This window comes from Hermetia illucens, chromosome 6 (genome assembly GCF_905115235.1).
Source record: "Hermetia illucens chromosome 6, iHerIll2.2.curated.20191125, whole genome shotgun sequence".
In the NCBI taxonomy this organism is placed as follows: domain Eukaryota; kingdom Metazoa; phylum Arthropoda; class Insecta; order Diptera; family Stratiomyidae; genus Hermetia; species Hermetia illucens.
The window spans coordinates 18,228,640-18,246,167 of NC_051854.1; the positions used below are offsets into that span (position 1 = coordinate 18,228,640).

Genomic DNA, 17,528 nt, shown 5'->3' on the forward strand with positions numbered 1-17,528 from the left:
CAATTCCTGTGAGAAAGAAGACCATGGAGTTATGCTTATACAACAGATACGCACATTGAACCCCACAGGTCTTTTATGTCGAAGACAGTCATTGATAACATTCAAACATTCAATTTGCCAAACAGGTAATAATAAAAATTGTCACGTTCGAGCAATTTGACACCGTTGGGGCTTTTTTCTTTAGGCTCAATCCAAGGACATAGTTTGTGTATATCGACAGCCACAAAGAATTTCAGATTAGAAAGCAAACATTCTCCTTGCTATTGATAAAGTACCGAAAAAAATACTCAATAGCTCGTCACATGGAATGGCTTTCGCAGAGGAAAGGTGAAGTGAGCATATATGTAGTTTCCATACATAACCCTGCGATTTTCAATTTCTCCAAAAATGTTTTTTATCAAACAAACAAATGGGTCAGATTCACTTCTTTATGGCATAAAGGTTATCCCCTATTCTATTCACGTTGATAATCAATGCCATGATAAGCCGAGAGAGAGAGATAGAGTAGATGAATGTTTTAAATTCCGGTCTTTTCTCAGTTTTTAATATGGAAAAAATGGAAAATTTGTGAACAACAAATAAGATACTCCATTTTAACATTCCATAAAATACCAATACCAAGGCGACAGATTTCATCATCGTTTCATCTATTACTGTGGAAAATATGTCACAAAGAATCAATACTGGACGACTGATGCACAGACATCATTTTTCCTATGTCCAAAGGAGATATCACGGAGTATAGCAAAGGAGTCTAGCAAAGGTATTATCTTGCTGAGTATCATCTGTTGGATATTCTCCGCTATCTTACCTGATAGAATAGCTCCACACGTCTAAAAAATCATTGGTTCCTATCCAGTAGGTCTATCCTCAGGATATGGGAGGAACAAATGTGGCTTAAAAGCTTTCGTCTCAATTAAGCAGGTGGCACAAGATCTAGGACTGCAAATCAATGAAGCAATACCAGATTTATAGTATCGACATTAGCATCGAGAATAGGATCAATTACGGAGAAGAAGGTACAATTTCGGAGAAATCAGATCATTTCCCTATATGGCATTAAAAGAAAATAACAATACGAACGAAAAAATTCGCGCAAGGCTAATGGCAGCTAACAGAGCCTACTTTAGTCTGTGATAATCATTCCGCTCAAAATATTACTCCTTTTGTAAAATTTCTTGTTGTGCAGAACTTTTGCATGCCTTCATGTCTTCTTCAGAAACTTGGACCATAAACAAACAAAATTGCAAACTCATGGTTGCATTTTAGAGAAAGATTCTCTGACAAATACTCGGGTCCCTAGATGAAGGTGAATATAATCTATCAGCGAGATTATGACTGTAAGATCGTAGAAAAAATCAGGCTCAACAGACTGCATTGGACAGGTTACTTGATCTTAATGGACGAGGACGACCCTGGTGAGAAATTGTATGATAAGGAACGACAGATATCCCTTGCTTTCATTGAAGCTGGACGACTAGACGCAAAACCGAGGCGTCTCTTTCCATAGTCCTGTAACCAGAAGGGACACCGATCGATCATGATCTGACAACTATGATCTTTCCGGCACAGACAAATACATTTATTCAGTCTGCGAATTGATTGATGTACTAACAAAAGCGAAGCCTCAAGGACTGTTATGCTTGGAGCTCGAATTATGTCCCAGTCATCGACAGGCCTTCAGTATCAGTAGGATCTCTGCTTGGAATACACTGGCAAATCCCGGAAGACCGTACGAATAAGTTACACTGCGCACATCTAAGAATGCCGTCGCAACGAGTCCACAGACCATCTTGGATTCGTGGGTAAAGAATACTATGCATAACCTTATAAGACACAGGCCTTTCACTCTGCCAGAGTAATATGCTGACTAGTAAGTTATCATCTGTTTTGCCAACACGAAATCAAGCAAGATTAGCTCCCGCATAACGCCATTTTTTCGCTTATATAGCTTCTTTCGAATCACGAATTACGTCAGCTCAATTCTTTATATTCATATATGACGTGCTATTCACATAACTGAAAATTTAAATCTTCATCAAAACTTCAACAATTCACGTCACTTATCTCTATTCAAATTCTACAACACCAGAAAAATTCAATTTCAGATTTACGATTTGATATTGTTCACTGAATGTGTTGATATCCGATGACGATGTACTTTATGAACAGTTCATGTGTGAGTACAGTCAGCCACGTATAAACACAAACTTGCATTCTTCTATGCCGGAGGCCTATTCCCATCCAATAAATGGATTTACTTCTCAGTCATGCTCTACATACGATATTCATAGAACTACCGAAATAGATAATTAACGTTGGTTGCTTTTTCAAAGTCTCCACAATTCAATTGTTGCTGACATTATTGTGGAAATAGTCGTTAAATTTGCCACGCTCTTTTTCAAATAGTCACCACAAATGGTTTATAGTGAGCGTGGCAGGTAAATGGGGTACATTTAAAGGGTGTTTTGGATGCAATAGCGGAATCTCCACGTCATGCTGTTATCATCGAATAGAGCATAGTTTGTAATGATGTTGACTAATATCATGGACTATGCAACTTTCATATAAATGCCCAGCAAAACATAATCGCAAATATGAAATGACCCCCAACGTTGCTTCCATACTTCCCCAGATCTAATCTCAACTTATTTTAAAACACAGAATTTTCAGCAAGTTCCGAGTGCGCCTCTTAATCTTTTGGGCATCAATTCACTCTTAGAACTTGTTCGTCTATTTTTGAACTCTCACAAAATATTTGCTGATTATGCATTATTGTTCGGCTTATCACAATTTCAATTCGCCAAAATAAACACAGAATTCGAATTACTTCTAAATCGTCTCCATTGACGGAAATATGATGGGAAATATCACAAAACCAATTCTTAGGCTCTTTTGTATTAGATTTCGTCTGTATTCTGCACATCGGCCAGAAAAAGAACATAGAAGACGCTTCTTTCGTCAATATCTGTGGCTAGTGAATAGCGCCGAATATTTTTAGTCATAAAAATCCAAATAGGCTGCGATTACCTTATTAGGAATAGAAAAGGCGATAAGAATTCCATAAGATATGAAAACATTAAGTCATCGCACAAAGCGATATTGTATACACTTTGCTCTGGATCAAATCAAATGTCCACGTAGAGCAGCCAAACAAAAGGCTACCACTGGATAATCATCTTCAAAACCTCCCACGTGTAAAACCAGCAGCAAAACAGGGAAATTATTTAACAAGCGTGAAATCATATGATTTATAGTTCAATCATGAAATCACATTTCTCGTAATATAAACTTGGACTTTTTACCCCTTTCCGATCGTGCACCGAACTACATACTATTCTGGGTTGGTGAATAATATAATCTTCTGGCTCATAATTCAATGTAGCACAAATAATATGGAACACCTTAATAAACTGACATCATTTCACCACTTTAATTCCTCCTCATTCTTATCTGAATTAAATTGTTAGATAAAAATGACGTCAAGACTATATAAGTCTTGTTTTTCTGAAATAGCTCCACATCGAGTTCGCTGTATTACTTTGTATGTGTTTCCCTTTTTATTACTCTGATATATTACCGTGGAAACAAATTGTTAAAGCTCCATTGTGGAATCTATGAGCTCTGGGCCATTCTGTAAGGAAAAATATATCTTCCGACTCTTGTAACATGTACACCGTTCTAGATTTTAATCATCTTTTTGTGGGTGTATTCTTTTGTGTAGCCAAGATTGAAATGGTGTCATTGTTCTGCAAAATAGGATTTTCAATGGGTAGCAGAAAAGGTCGTTTTTGGCATTCTTCCCCATTCTAGTTGGGTTTGGTCGGAAATCAACTCAAGTTTGCATCCAATGACAATTGAATGAGAAAACTTAAGTATATTGGGCCAGGTTTCTTATCCTGGGATAATTTCAACAGCAACTTGTGATTTAAAACTGCGTCAATAACTTTATGAAAATGTTTTCCCCATTCACAGCTTCAAAAATATTTGGCTATACCCTCGAGTCGGGGAATAGTTCTGAATGCTTCACCATTCCAATGGAGGAATTATCCGCAAATGCAATTAAATATGTTATATACATCAAGTATACGACTTAATATACAGTTACTTCTGTTTATTCCTTAGTTGTGAACAGGTCATAAACACAGAACCTCCTCCCCCATCGTTATTTTTTCCTAATTTCATTCCTATTGGGGTTATCTTCCAATTTCATTAGCATCACATTTCATGCTGTGCAGGTGATAAACCTGTAGGAGCGAGACAAATAAAAATATCCAGGGCCAGAGTTAAGATTTCGATCCAAGGTATGACAGCAAAAGATTCTAGGCATTTTCCAAGGTACTAGGAAATCTAAAGACTTCCCCTAAGGAACACCATACGATTCACAAATATTACAAATCAATTCTGTAATATCTAAAATTGGAATTACGCAGAATACCTATCAATCAATGAAAGTTGAGCAGATTTTGAAGATAAGGAAAATAGGTCCACAGGCCGTGTATTTTGCAGTAAGCTTTTAGGAAGACCATTTAAATCGCTATGAATAGTTCCAACTGCTCTTCTAACGCTATCTTATCTCATGTTATTTACTGGACTAAAAGAAGTTTTAGACAAATTGTTCAGTAATTTGCAATGGCCAAGAATGATCTGACAATACGTATGTACCTCTAGTATGTCAGATGTCTAAGGGTGGTTCTAATTTATACAAAAAAGGACAGGTCGGATTACTGTACGGTTTTTGGTTGGAGTTTTCATCACAACTTTTCAATGTCGTCATTATCAGCTCATAATTTTTCCTAAGATAAGTTAAATTCATTGTAGAAGTGATCGGGATAGGATGAAAGTTCATCCTCAGGCCTAGCTTTCAAATAGATGTATTATGTCTCTTTTTTCAAATTTTCCTGTGGAGTAGATCCTAAGAATGAATTCAATTTCACTTTATGTTTAACTCCTGTCCGACCTTTTGATTTATGCACACAAAACCGTAAAAATTAGTGAGTTTTGTTGTTGAGTGCATTGTACCCTTAAATTCTTAACTGAGACATACCACATCAACCACGCCATAAGAAGACAAATGTCAATTTTTAAAGTTGTGAATCCAATTAGCAGCCATCAAATGACAAGATTGCTGTTAAATCAACAAAATGAAAATCTCGTAAGGTAATTTCAACAAAGTGGTTGGTCGTATTTGCATTCACAACATACTTTGACTGAGAATTGTCGAAAAGGGAGAAGAGCAGTGTAGCTGTTCTTCCACATTTCAATTCAAGATGATATATGCACCATTGTGAGGTCTGATATTCCCTTTCTTATCCGACAGATCATAGATTAGCTTTACGGCAGACATATTGCTGATTGTCAGAAACATATCTTTTCTAATTACCTTTCTTAAAAAAGGATCATGTTAAGGTGACTATCCAGGGATTTCTGAGTCTAAAATTATTATCTTAACGTGAAAAGGTACTACACAGCGAGATGAAGTGAAATAAAATTAACGATTGCCAAGGATAATTAACATTTTTTTGCCTGATATGGTGCAACAATATTCTAGTCGCTAATGAAAGCTAAATGATCGTGGGCTGAGACGAATCTTTCGCCTCCCGTCAAAATACCTTGATCTAGAAGGATCATTCGCTGTCAACTTTACTTTTCTGCGATGTCCAAACCATTTGAAATTTAATTAAATTTCAAATGGAAAACCCTGACAGAAGGCTACACCAGGTGGATCTAGTAGATTATTCCTTAAACCCAGCGAATAGGGCGAGACTATTCAATTAAATGATTCCTGGTAGAACATATAATAAGCCAACATGGAATAGTATAGGGATAGAGAATCCGAATCTGAACCATCCATCCATCGGAACTTGAATGAGTAAAAGGCCATCTCTAACAAATACGCACAAACGAACTTATACGGAAATTGGGCTAAGGTTCGTAATAAAAATGCTTTTTGTTGAGGGAAAAAAATTTAATCGATTCCATTTTAAATTGTCTGTAGTAACGAAAATCGATTGAAACGAAATCAGCCGGACAGTTTCAATGATTTCTATTATGACATAAGTATTTTAGACGCGAAACTTCAATGACGGTAGTGTAGTTTGGACGGTTTTCAACGAGGCGGACGAATTTCTAATGGCCGTATCAATACTACTGCTACGATTTGCTCAAATCACTACCCTATCACCTGACCTCAACCCTTTAAAAAGTGTATAAGATGTGCTAGTTAGTCAAATCAATCGAAGCAACGCGATTTACAAAATAAAATAATAAAATAATCCGTTACAAAATCCACTGTTTCGCAAACGAACACTTTTAAAAGGAGGCTTGCTAAAAGAACTCAAAAACGTATTCAGCTATCCACTGGTTATTAAACTAATTAATTTACAATGTTCCCGCAAAAAGTATGTATTAAGCTTACGGCAACAAAAGATAATGAACTCGCGATGACAATAAATACAAGTGAGTTTTATCAAATTCTCCATTTCACTTGATCTGCCAAGGAACTTAGCAGTCAAATGGGGTCCAATCGGTGCATACTGGATTAAGGTTTCAGGAAATGCAAACGTACAGAACTACATTCAAGCCAAACGTTTTTAATTATTTCGTATGTGAAATATCCAGGATAATATAAACCATCATATTCCACAATAGAGAATCTGGTTCAGATCCTAGTAGTACCCCCAATGTGGCAATATAGTTCTTTGGCTAGCCCATCCGTTACCTACAAGAAAGTTAAAGGTCATTAAATTGGAATCACAGAAGAAAACCCAGATCCACCCTATAAGGACCTATATTTTATACACACATTAATTTTGGCGCATTGTTTGGGACGCTACGATATTCCCATGATATAATGATCCCAGAGAATCAGGAGTGTAACTTAATATAAGTTTATTGATGATTTGTACTATGCTGTTCAGTTGCATTGCCTGGGATTTTGAAGCCATTCGCAAAGACAGTCACGTCTCACATGCTGAACGTAGCAATAGTAGCCTCCGTATTATAGCTACGGTCAACACACATATCGAGTATCGAAAAATGATTCAAGGTACCCTTGATGGAGATGGTCATTTGAAGGACTGCTTGAATTTCTATGACCTTCAAGCTGTTAGTGAAATCATGTCTGCGCTGTGAATGTCTTCATTATTCTGTCACATTTACATTTACAGTCGAAAGATTACTATGATTACTATGGTATAGGTCATAGCTCCAAGTATAAATTGTGAGGAATTTTGGAACAACCATCTTTCGGATGGTACCGTAATTGTCATGACACTGCTCCAAAAAAATTAACGACCATCTAAAAGGTGTTTTCTCTTCTGGTAAGATCGGAAACTTTCGACCAAATTTAAAAATCAGGGGCTAAAAAGTGCGAACATCATTTCGCACCGAACTTAAAATAATTAACACTGCCAACAACGGCTTGAGCGAATTTGGAACTCTCAAAAGTAGGAGCGCATACCTTCATTCACATAGTGGCGGGCTTCAATTTTATTGTCAAGAATTCCGTGGAATTTCGAGAGAAGTTCAAAAAATTTACCAACAAAATTTGCAAAAGGTATTCATATCCTTCATTTACTAACGTCTTCACGAGACTAGCACGTTGAAAATCATCACTGAAAAATGGCCATTTATTTGTAGTCAAGCAAAACTTCCTTGGAATCGTTTTTTAAAAATTCAAAGTTTTCGCATAGCGTATATATAATCAAGTGTTGCGACTTCCGATGGTCCTTTTATTAGCAGATGTTTTAATGAGGGGCTTACTGCACTAAGAAACTCTTAATCAAATTCACCAATGGCCTATTCCTGATCTTCCCCAGAATAGAATTCTCTAGAATTCCAACTCATATCACGAAAAATAACAGTTCACTGTGAAAATGGAATCCAACAAGCAACTAGCATACGTGAGCAGATTTGTCATTGAGGGCGACAACTGGGTGAAATGTCGGAGAAATAAAGATCTGAATATTTTCCTAAAGATTGTTGTTTTTAGTTTTTGCACGTACCACTGCGTGGAACATGTAAAATCCAATTGACTCATTTTTTATCTAGAAAATTAGAGATATCTACATTCCGTTTAACAACTCAACGAGCTGTATCCCGCAACTAGAACATCGTCAGGCAAAAGTTGGATGTAAGGCCTAACCGATCCCGATTTGAATTTCCCGAAGTTTCTATGGCTCGTAACTTTCTCACTTCTTCTTATTATCGATCTATTTTCTAAGCAATTTCTTTAGAACTTGAAGAAATTTGACTTGAGTGGGTCACAAAACGAAAAATTCGAAGAAGAAAGTTGTTGGTAGCATTTTGTGACATAAAGGGTTGATATTTGCATTCCCATTGTTGAAAGTGAATTCCACTGGGTAAGTTAGAGTGCTAGAAAATATAATAATTTATTTCTGCTTTTTAGTCAAATAATGCCGTGGAATTTCAACTCCATCAAGACAACAAAAGCTTGAATATAAAATTGTGCAGCTATTAAAACCTTCCCAACCGAAAACTTATGGAGACTACTTGTGAAAAGTATATATCAAGACTAAGCAGGCAGTCAATTGACTGATAAAGATTGATGAAGCTACAATCGAAAATTTCACTTAGAGCTTAAGTTGCAAACGGCCACAAAATGCCAATATGTGTACCTAAAAGGATATTAGAAGGCAAGGTCGAAGGAAATCCACTAGTGGGAAAGCCAAGTAAACATAGGGGCACTCTGTGTACGTAGTCAGAAAAATTCTAATATATTAGCATTTTCCAACTAAATAACACGTTCGAAAGATCGAGATCGGAGGTGTTGTATCTTAGAAGCCGAGGATTAAATTGGTCTATCACACCGTTGAAGAAGGTAATGATAAATGTTAATTATTTTCGATAAATTTTCATGTCCATTTTCAACATCTGTTCTATTTCACTTTCCATCATGATCAAAAAGCTGTGGAAACAAGCAGAAACACTTGCGATGCGCATGAAGTGGATGCCATGATTTCTAGGGACAGCTGAGGATAGATACTCTCAGCTCAAAAATGGAAATTTCAACCTGGACTACAACGATGGACGCCGTCAAGTTATTTTTCTTCATTACAATACACACCCACATATCGCTAAAATTGTAAAATTGGGCAAGAGAAATAAACTTTAACTATACCAGGACAAGGTGTCCTAGAATTTAATAAAAGAAACTAGATAAGCATTATCACGGAGACTGATTAGAAAACCTATCAGAAAATTGCAAAGAAGACAAGGGGCTACTGATAAACATCAAAGACTCAGTAAATGAATACGATTCGGCCAAAGCAGATACGCCTAACTGTACTAAAGCCTATACTCTTCGCTCATATGAGCTTATTTTGTAAATTCTCCATCTATAAATCGATAAGACCATATATTTTCATTTTCAGAACTTTTTTATTTTTTTTAGAAAAATATATACTTATGTATAATATATATCTGATATCATCTCTTTTCAAATAATACATTTTGTATATATAATTTCCACTTTCATAAACGTCCAATGATATATCTCCAAATTAAACCCTTTTCTGATTCACTTCATATCTTTCCAAACGCGGAAAATAAAAGATAAATAAGCTAATAAAATTCTAATGAAGTCCTGATTGATGGTTTTTATATGTTAGTGATATGTGTGTGATATAAGGTAAATAGCTATAGATAAGGTTTCATAATATTATAGTGATTTTTTTCCAACTGAATTATCTAAGCGTAAGGCAAAAGAACAAAAATAACTGTGTTGCATTAAATAAGTATTTTTAAAGATATTCAACTAAGAAATCAATAAGATGAAATAAATAATATCAATAAGAAATATATATAGAGAACGGTTTAATAACAATTATTAGAAAAAAAAATTTAAATTTCCATGAAAACAAATCTGTTTAGAATTTTCTTATAATTCTTTTGAATATCTTTCCTAACGAAGAAAGTTTCTAATAACTATGCAGAAGAGGTTTTGAAAACGAATAAATAGCTGCCGGTTCTTGATAAAGTATAACTTTAGTACGCAATTATAACAATTTAGGCAAAATTACTCTCAATTTCTCAACGATTTTTTAATAATAATAGAAAAGTCATAATAATTTACTCTATCAACATTTGCTAATAGTCTTCAATTGAACTAAAGTAATCGTTTTTACTTATTCCAAAACCTGCTTCCAGAGAATAGGTTATAATTAGATATATAACTTCCATGAGTTAAAGTATTTCAATAAATATCTATGCAATATATATTTAGTATAGAAAAATACCCGTCAAAAACAAAAACAAAAAAATACAAAATCTTGACTAAAATCTCATTAAACACGTCCCTTCTCGTAATCATTCAAAGAAAATAAGTGAAACTTCGTCTCTTTTAACATAGCTTTGTATTCATTTCCAAATACTTTTTATAAGGCTCACAGTTTTTCAATTTAATCGAACATCTTTCCTGCCACAATTTTTTTGATTGTAAATATTAGTTTTTCATTAATTTACAGATTTCTTTTTATGAATTATTTCAAGGTATAATTATTCACATAATAAAATTTGGTTCTACGTTTCTTTATAATGATCGTCTCAGTAAAACGTTTTTCATTCTTTATATCTTCTACGCGTTATTGTCTCCTTTCCCGTGAAAGTAGAGCGCACATGGTGAGTACCAACGCTTCTGTTTCGTTGTTCTTTTAATATAAATATTTAAGAATTGCTCTAGGTGTTTCGTTTTTCTTGTTCCACAAAAAAACACGTTATGTTCCTTTTTTGTTTTATGCTTAGGTTATTAGATTAAAACAGAAATTAAACGGAGAGACACACAATAAAAATCAAGTAATCTGTGAGAGTTGCACCTCATCGTATTTCTTGTCAGCTTCTTCAGCGAGGAAACGGGCTTCCTTCAATTGGTTTTCGAGGGCATCCATACGTTCTTCATCGGCCAACGAGCGGTTTTCAAGTACCTTACGAGCACTGTGTCGGTGTTTTTTGTAGATTTCAGGTTGACGGTAGTTTTTATAAAATATTTTACATCATCCATGCAAACATTTTTTTGCATTTTACAAATATATATGTACGAAATTGGAAGAAATAGAAATACATTAGAGTTATTAGTTTTTAGCAGAGATCTAAGTCGTGTGGCTTACGTACCAATAGTCGAAAAAATATTTTGATTCAAATAACAGACAAATTGTAATTTTCAATGAATAAAAAGACATTCATATAAGCCAACACCACCCGAACTCTGTTTTTTTTCTATTAACAAATCTACGTAAGTATGAAATTCTTCTGATTTCTCTCTTTTTGGAACAAAGTCCTACTCCTTCTCTCTTTTATTGTGCCGGTGATCCCTCGATGACTTGCTGACTCCTGGAAATTTCACTGTAAAACCTGATCCCTAACATTCCCTACCGCCCTAATTAACCGAGTATCTCTGGTATAGCAAATGACCATTAAAAGTTCAACAGTTCTCGATTGTGGAAGTATCATTCGTTCAACACTCTCCACATGAGCAACTAAGAAACATTCTTAATGCCATTCCCATACCATCAACACTCCACCTAACTATAATACGAACAGGTACAAATTATTGTATACCGTCCTCATACCTCCTCATATTTTTTATCTGCTTCTTCAGCAATTAACTTTGCCTGAGATAATTGTGCTTCCAAAATAGCTACCCTGTCATCTTCCATATTCGTGCGATTCTCGAGAGCTTTTCGTATCCTATCCACGCGAGTATATCGACATGTGAAAGAAAAATGTTGAGGGGTAAATTAGCGATCGAACCCGATAAATTCCTCAGATTGCCAAAGGAAAGGAAAGATACTTCTTTTCGACGAGGTAAGGGTTTCCCGCGATTATAGATAAAACGTAAAATAAATCGAGCCCTTTATTCAAATTCGATATAAAGGGGCACTTACCGTTCACTTTCATCGGCAGCTTGCGAAGCTTCGGACAATTTAGCTGTGGCCGAAGCAAGACGCTCCTCAGAACGTTCCAAATCTTCTTCGAGCAATTGAATGCGACGGTTCAAGGCGGCGACTTCTGATTCAGCCTAAATATCGGGGAAAGAAATGGAAAGGAATAATAAAAATGCCAACAATAAAATTTTTGTTTATTATTTTTCTCTTTTACACAATTTCCAAGAAACGCTGTTTGATTTCCATCGGATCGAAGAAAGTACTTCTAAGTGTTGCCTAATTACCACCCTTCAAAGTAGTAAGCTGTTCTGCTCCACAGAACTTTACATAGATTCGCTAGGGGCGTGAGTAATTTAAGCATTTTACGGCTCTCTGAAGTTTGATGATGAGGTTTTTGAGATATTCATTAACGAAACAAGCCTCCAAATAACTTTGGACCTTTCCTACCTCCAAGCCCAGAACAATAATAACCAACCCAACAACCGTTCATACAAAGTGAATTTCCATATCAATTAATGCATCTAATTGAGTAACGCAAATTATATTTACAATGCGTGCGCTCGACCCCATTTCCCGTTTTTATTATAGTTCTATTCATTATTTGTGCTTTTCCGATTTTTCCCTTTGCAATGGAAACTCCACGACATGGAAGGTCAACTCTTAGACTTAGACCGGAACCAGTTTCAAACAAGTACATTTTTTCAGGCCCTGGTCGATCTGGTCCATTAACTTAGCATAATAACGTAAATTTATAACTGATTAGATTATATACGCACGAGAAGAGAGATAAAGTGCTTCCAATAACAGCAAGTCAAACTGGGGGCGCGTGAGTCTCATGCACAGAGAGACAATTAACACATGCATGATGCGAAGCCGCTCAATATAGTGAAGTCGGCATTCAACGGAGGTCATTGTATTCATCCATTTTTCCATAAATGGATGTGGCTGCATTCACAACTTTTGGACCCAGTGCAACGTCTTTCCCTCCTTTCTACACGTCCGAGAAATCTTACTTTACAAGATATAAAAAAGTTGGAAGTGAAGAATGTGCATGACCAGACGATCTGGCTGGAGCTCAACGATTTCTTATAGTCCATATCAGTGAAGTGTAATGAATTTTATTAATTAGAAATTCTACAAGTCAATTTCCAACCCGCATCACAATGTAATGAAATACTTGCTATTGTGGAAGTTTATAGAGAAAAACCGATTTGGTACACATGCTGGAAACAATAGATTGTTTTCTGGATGAGGAGCGGTCTAGTGGGTGAAAACTATCGCAATTCACTTCAATTCGATTCTAAAAAGATTTGAAGTGAAAAAGATACAAGGGCGAAATGGATAGAGTGGATATTCCGTCGAACGACAAAACATGATAGCACTATGATTTTTTATCACCCAACGAAAACAGACTAATGAATATTTTTTTTTACAGCTTATCCGATGTTAACGACCTCTACGATGCAAAACTTGTTTTCATTGAGCGGTTTTTTCCAAACTTGCCATCTGAAATTCTTATGTAACGAAAGATTCGAAAAGCTAGAGAGTTCCTTGGTGTTCTGGCAAAATCAGAGATTTGTTTTAATCTTGATAAAATCGCTTGGAATTTGCTGGAATCTTAGGAGTAGACAACAAATTAAAATTTTTTACGTTTTCAAATCTGGAGAAAATCAGAAATGTAGCGATCACAACTATCATGAGATTCAGGGCGAAACTGAGATTGGCTGGACCATGAAGAAAAAGTGATAATGAAACGGTGGATTTATCAAAATCCCACGAAAAAGGTTACATTTCATCTTGGATAACTTCCTGTAATATCCATAGGAATGTAGATGGACGCATGAATAGATAGATAACTTGGAATATATGTTCCATCAAATCTCGTTTAAATGGTCAGTCCCTATCTATTCGCTGAGCTCAACAGGTAGATTTGACTAGGCATACCTGATGAAGACTCTCTATTCCTCAGGTAGCGTTACTTCACCGTGCAAGTATGGGCGCTCCACAAAAATATGAAATAATAACCGCGCAGAATGGAGGAAGCACTAGGATTAAATTTTGGAACATTTTAAAGATTCTCTTCCTACACAAAATAAATAGCCCTGAATCACATTCAGAGATGACAGCTCATTTCCCAAATGTCATGACATTTATTAATACACGAATGACAGTTGATTAAATGAGACTAATTTTGCTTTATTGATAACGACCGAAAAAGAAGTTACTGGGTATAATAAAGCATTATTTTCTGCTTTGCGGGCTAGTATCGAGACCGCTGAGCACAATGAACGTGTCCCTAAAAAAATCAAGAAGGCATATCCCTTGACCAGGCCAAGGAAAGCACAGATCCACTAATACTTGCTAGAGTCCAATCGGGATTGTGCTTAGTGGTTCGAAGGCATCTGAAGCGTCTGCAAATCATAACAGTCCATCGGGAAAGGTATAACCAGCAATTTTGGGAATGCTCACAGAATGATCTAGATTGTTCTACTAAATCATTCGGAGCAAAAACAGCCGGACATTACAACGAAGAATGTGTTGTTTCACCATGACAACGCACCACCGTAATCAAATTAGTTGAATTGTACTAGGAATTGGTGCACCACCCTTCGGATTTGACCCCCAGTTTTCAAGAAAAGATTCACCCCGAAATGGACGAATATTTGGATCAAAATATTGGAAAACCGTTGAGTTGCAGTTCACATTAGAAATTTAATCTAACTGCAAATTACCATATTTGGATGCATTTATCATAATAAGAGATGGAAAAGCATGCTGTCGGAATATCTCAGAATCTATCTATAGTAACTATGAGTTATGCAGTTACTTACCAAACTAGTCAAGAATACCAAGTGTGGCAATATATATGAATTTGAGAAATTGTACACTACAAAAGGGGCAAACGTGTTGAAAGCAATGTTGCAACCTTCCAAACAGGGCTCTACTTTGCAACGGCACCGCAATGAGTAATAGCCACAATGGAGTGGAGTAATTATCACGTGCGCCTGACTATTGTTGGCCTTCACAGAGCAGACAAGACTGCGAAACAGATTTATTTAGCCGTCAAAAGTTAACGAACGTTTCATATATCCTGTTCCCGAGTTATACAGTGAGACTGGAGATGTTGACCGAGCGAAAAGTGGGCGGCCCCGTTCTACTCGTAGTAAGAGAATGGTGGAAGCTGCGCCTCCGGGCATCAACCGTATCCCATTCGTACGTGAATAGAGCAATGGCCTGAGCGGTTGCGACTTTGTATTGCAAAAGGAAGCGGTCATTGATCAAAATTGCTCATGCTAAAATACGAACAAAACATATGGCCAGAGTACATATTTCACTATAAGACTCTTTCATCTCGTATGAAATGACATCTGTCTAGCTCAATAAATAGTGAAAAATATCACATAAGGCAGGGTCACAGGGAAGAAAAACCGATACCGGAGTAAAAATTTAGAAATTGCACAATTGATGTAATTTTATAGGCATGCCACCGCGAGATCATCAGGCCCGGGAGAATCTTCCTCTCCCTACCCCGAGGGTCTACATAAAATAAAGGATTTCTTTAGAAACGAAAAGTTTTCAAAAATGTTTCCTACTTTGCCCGTTTAGGTTTCATTTCCTTGCTAATATGAAATATCTATTGCTGTCCTTCCAAGAATAATTTATTACAAGTTTTATAGGAGTATCAGGCATAAGAAACATACTGAAGTAGATTTAAGCGAATCCTCAAGTTTTTCATTTTGAATTTGTGTAGGTGTCGTGGTCTTCAGTTGCGATTGAACAACCCGTCATAGTCTTACTTAACCAGGATTTCGAGGGAATATTTCGAAATAAGAACAGACGAACCACAGCGCAGTTCGGCGTACTAAAAAGAGGCCTCAACAAAGTTCCAGCCAAGCCATTGGTGGGCGACGGACGCTAGGCTCAGATGATGACGCTCGTTTATTTGAAAGTAGGCTGAAATCGGATAAGAAAATTAAGCCCCGAAAGTGCTGTAACTACTTTTATAAAAACATCAGTAAATCAGTCGACATTGAGTTGAGTACCTAATCAAATTGGCCCCGCTTCCTATGTCAAGAAGAAGCTTATTTTGTCACAGAAAACTGTCGACGCTGAAATGAAATTTTGGAAGGACCCCGAAAAGGGAGGATTGAAAATCTTCAACAGAGTACAGCAAAACCCCTGAACAAACTATTCAAGGATGACTGGATGAATCTATACCAGTGAATGTAAAGAGGAAAACGTACAGAACAGCCAATCAAGATCAAATCAGTTTTGTCAATAGAGGATGGGTCCAGGCTACATGGCAGAAGGTTACAGAAAATATTTTTGAAAAAATCATTATATAATTTTTGCTAATCACGGAGAAAAACCTACAAGATAATATTGCATATAATTTGGAACGCTTTTTTTAAATGACTTCTGCTATGCTACCAATGAAAATCCTATCAATAAGTTTAGTCATAGGAGATAACAAATGGATACTCCCAACAAATTCGAACTGAAGTGTTTTGAAAATATGCTCAAACAAATCGTATTTCTCAAAGATGTTAAAAATATGGTCGCGATATTTGAAAAATAATATCGAACTAAAAACAAATAAAGGATGGAACTTTTGGATTAGTCCATCAACTAAATATTGAATATATATGTAAACTCCGATGGCTTGATACGTTAGGCGGTGTGCTAAGAGACTCCATCTGGATCAAACTTACGCTCAAGAGAAGTGGCAAATTTCACCCAGACGAGTCGACCCTTTTACCGAACGAAACAAAGGCTAAAAAATTAAAATAAGCTCACCACTACCAGCACTAAACCGCGCTTATTCTTCAAAACAATGACTACGTAATTTTCTTGATCAGCACAATATCAGCACATATTCTTTTCTTTAGGAATATCCGCAGAAGATGTATTCGCAAAGTCAAAATATTGGCCTGTATTAATCTTTTCACCTCTCGTCTGAACAACAAACAAAAATCAAATCTTGCTATATCATAACTTAAGACCTGATGCAAATAGACATCTAAAAAGCGATACAACTAATCTTTAACAAGGCACCCAAAGATTATGCGTTATTTGGGATTACAATATCTGGCATGATCTAATTTAGTATGTTTTGTCGGTTATGGCAGTATAGCTTTTATGTCCACAAACCATTATTGACAGTCGCTTTTCTCCTAAAATAAGGGAAAATAAATCGGGTTGCGCCTATTAGCGATCGTTTGTGAAGCTCCACAATTAACACGTAGATTATGCTCACAATCGTAATTAATTGGCAGCCAAATATTTTCAGATGGAAAAAAATATCAATCAATCATCAAGATATCCACTGCATGAAAATTAAAAAAAAAATATCAAATACTACAGGAATGTGGCTCATTTATTGATAATTGATTGAATTTATTCAAACTGACGAACGTTACGAAAATAGCAGAGGTTCCTAGTCTGAACTGTTTGACTAATATTAAAATGCCAAAAAGCGTCGTTATAAACTTTTTATAACAGACTTCAATATCCGTTTGAATCAACTGAATCATATTGGAGCTGTCAATTTTTTTTAAGCATTGCAATCGAAATGGATTCCAATTGGTTGATTAACTTTTATCATATGCAAGCACAGCATATTTC

The 17,528-nt window shown here is 36.0% G+C and overlaps 1 protein-coding gene across 21 annotated transcripts in view; it reads right to left on the reverse strand.

Moving 5' to 3' along the window:
- The window catches only part of LOC119658701 (tropomyosin-2), a 94,243-nt gene that overhangs the window by 19,132 nt on the left and 57,583 nt on the right, over positions 1-17,528 (reverse strand). For 11 of the 21 annotated variants that reach the window (XM_038066307.1, XM_038066296.1, XM_038066294.1 and 8 more), the window contains 2 exons: positions 11,904-12,037; positions 10,836-10,953 (listed from right to left, as the gene is read on the reverse strand). In XM_038066307.1, the coding sequence (XP_037922235.1) occupies positions 10,836-10,953; positions 11,904-12,037 (252 nt within the window). Of the gene's footprint in view, positions 1-10,835; positions 10,954-11,588; positions 11,707-11,903; positions 12,038-17,528 lie in introns of all 21 variants that reach the window. The other 10 variants (XM_038066308.1, XM_038066297.1, XM_038066304.1 and 7 more) reach the window with 1 other exon arrangement.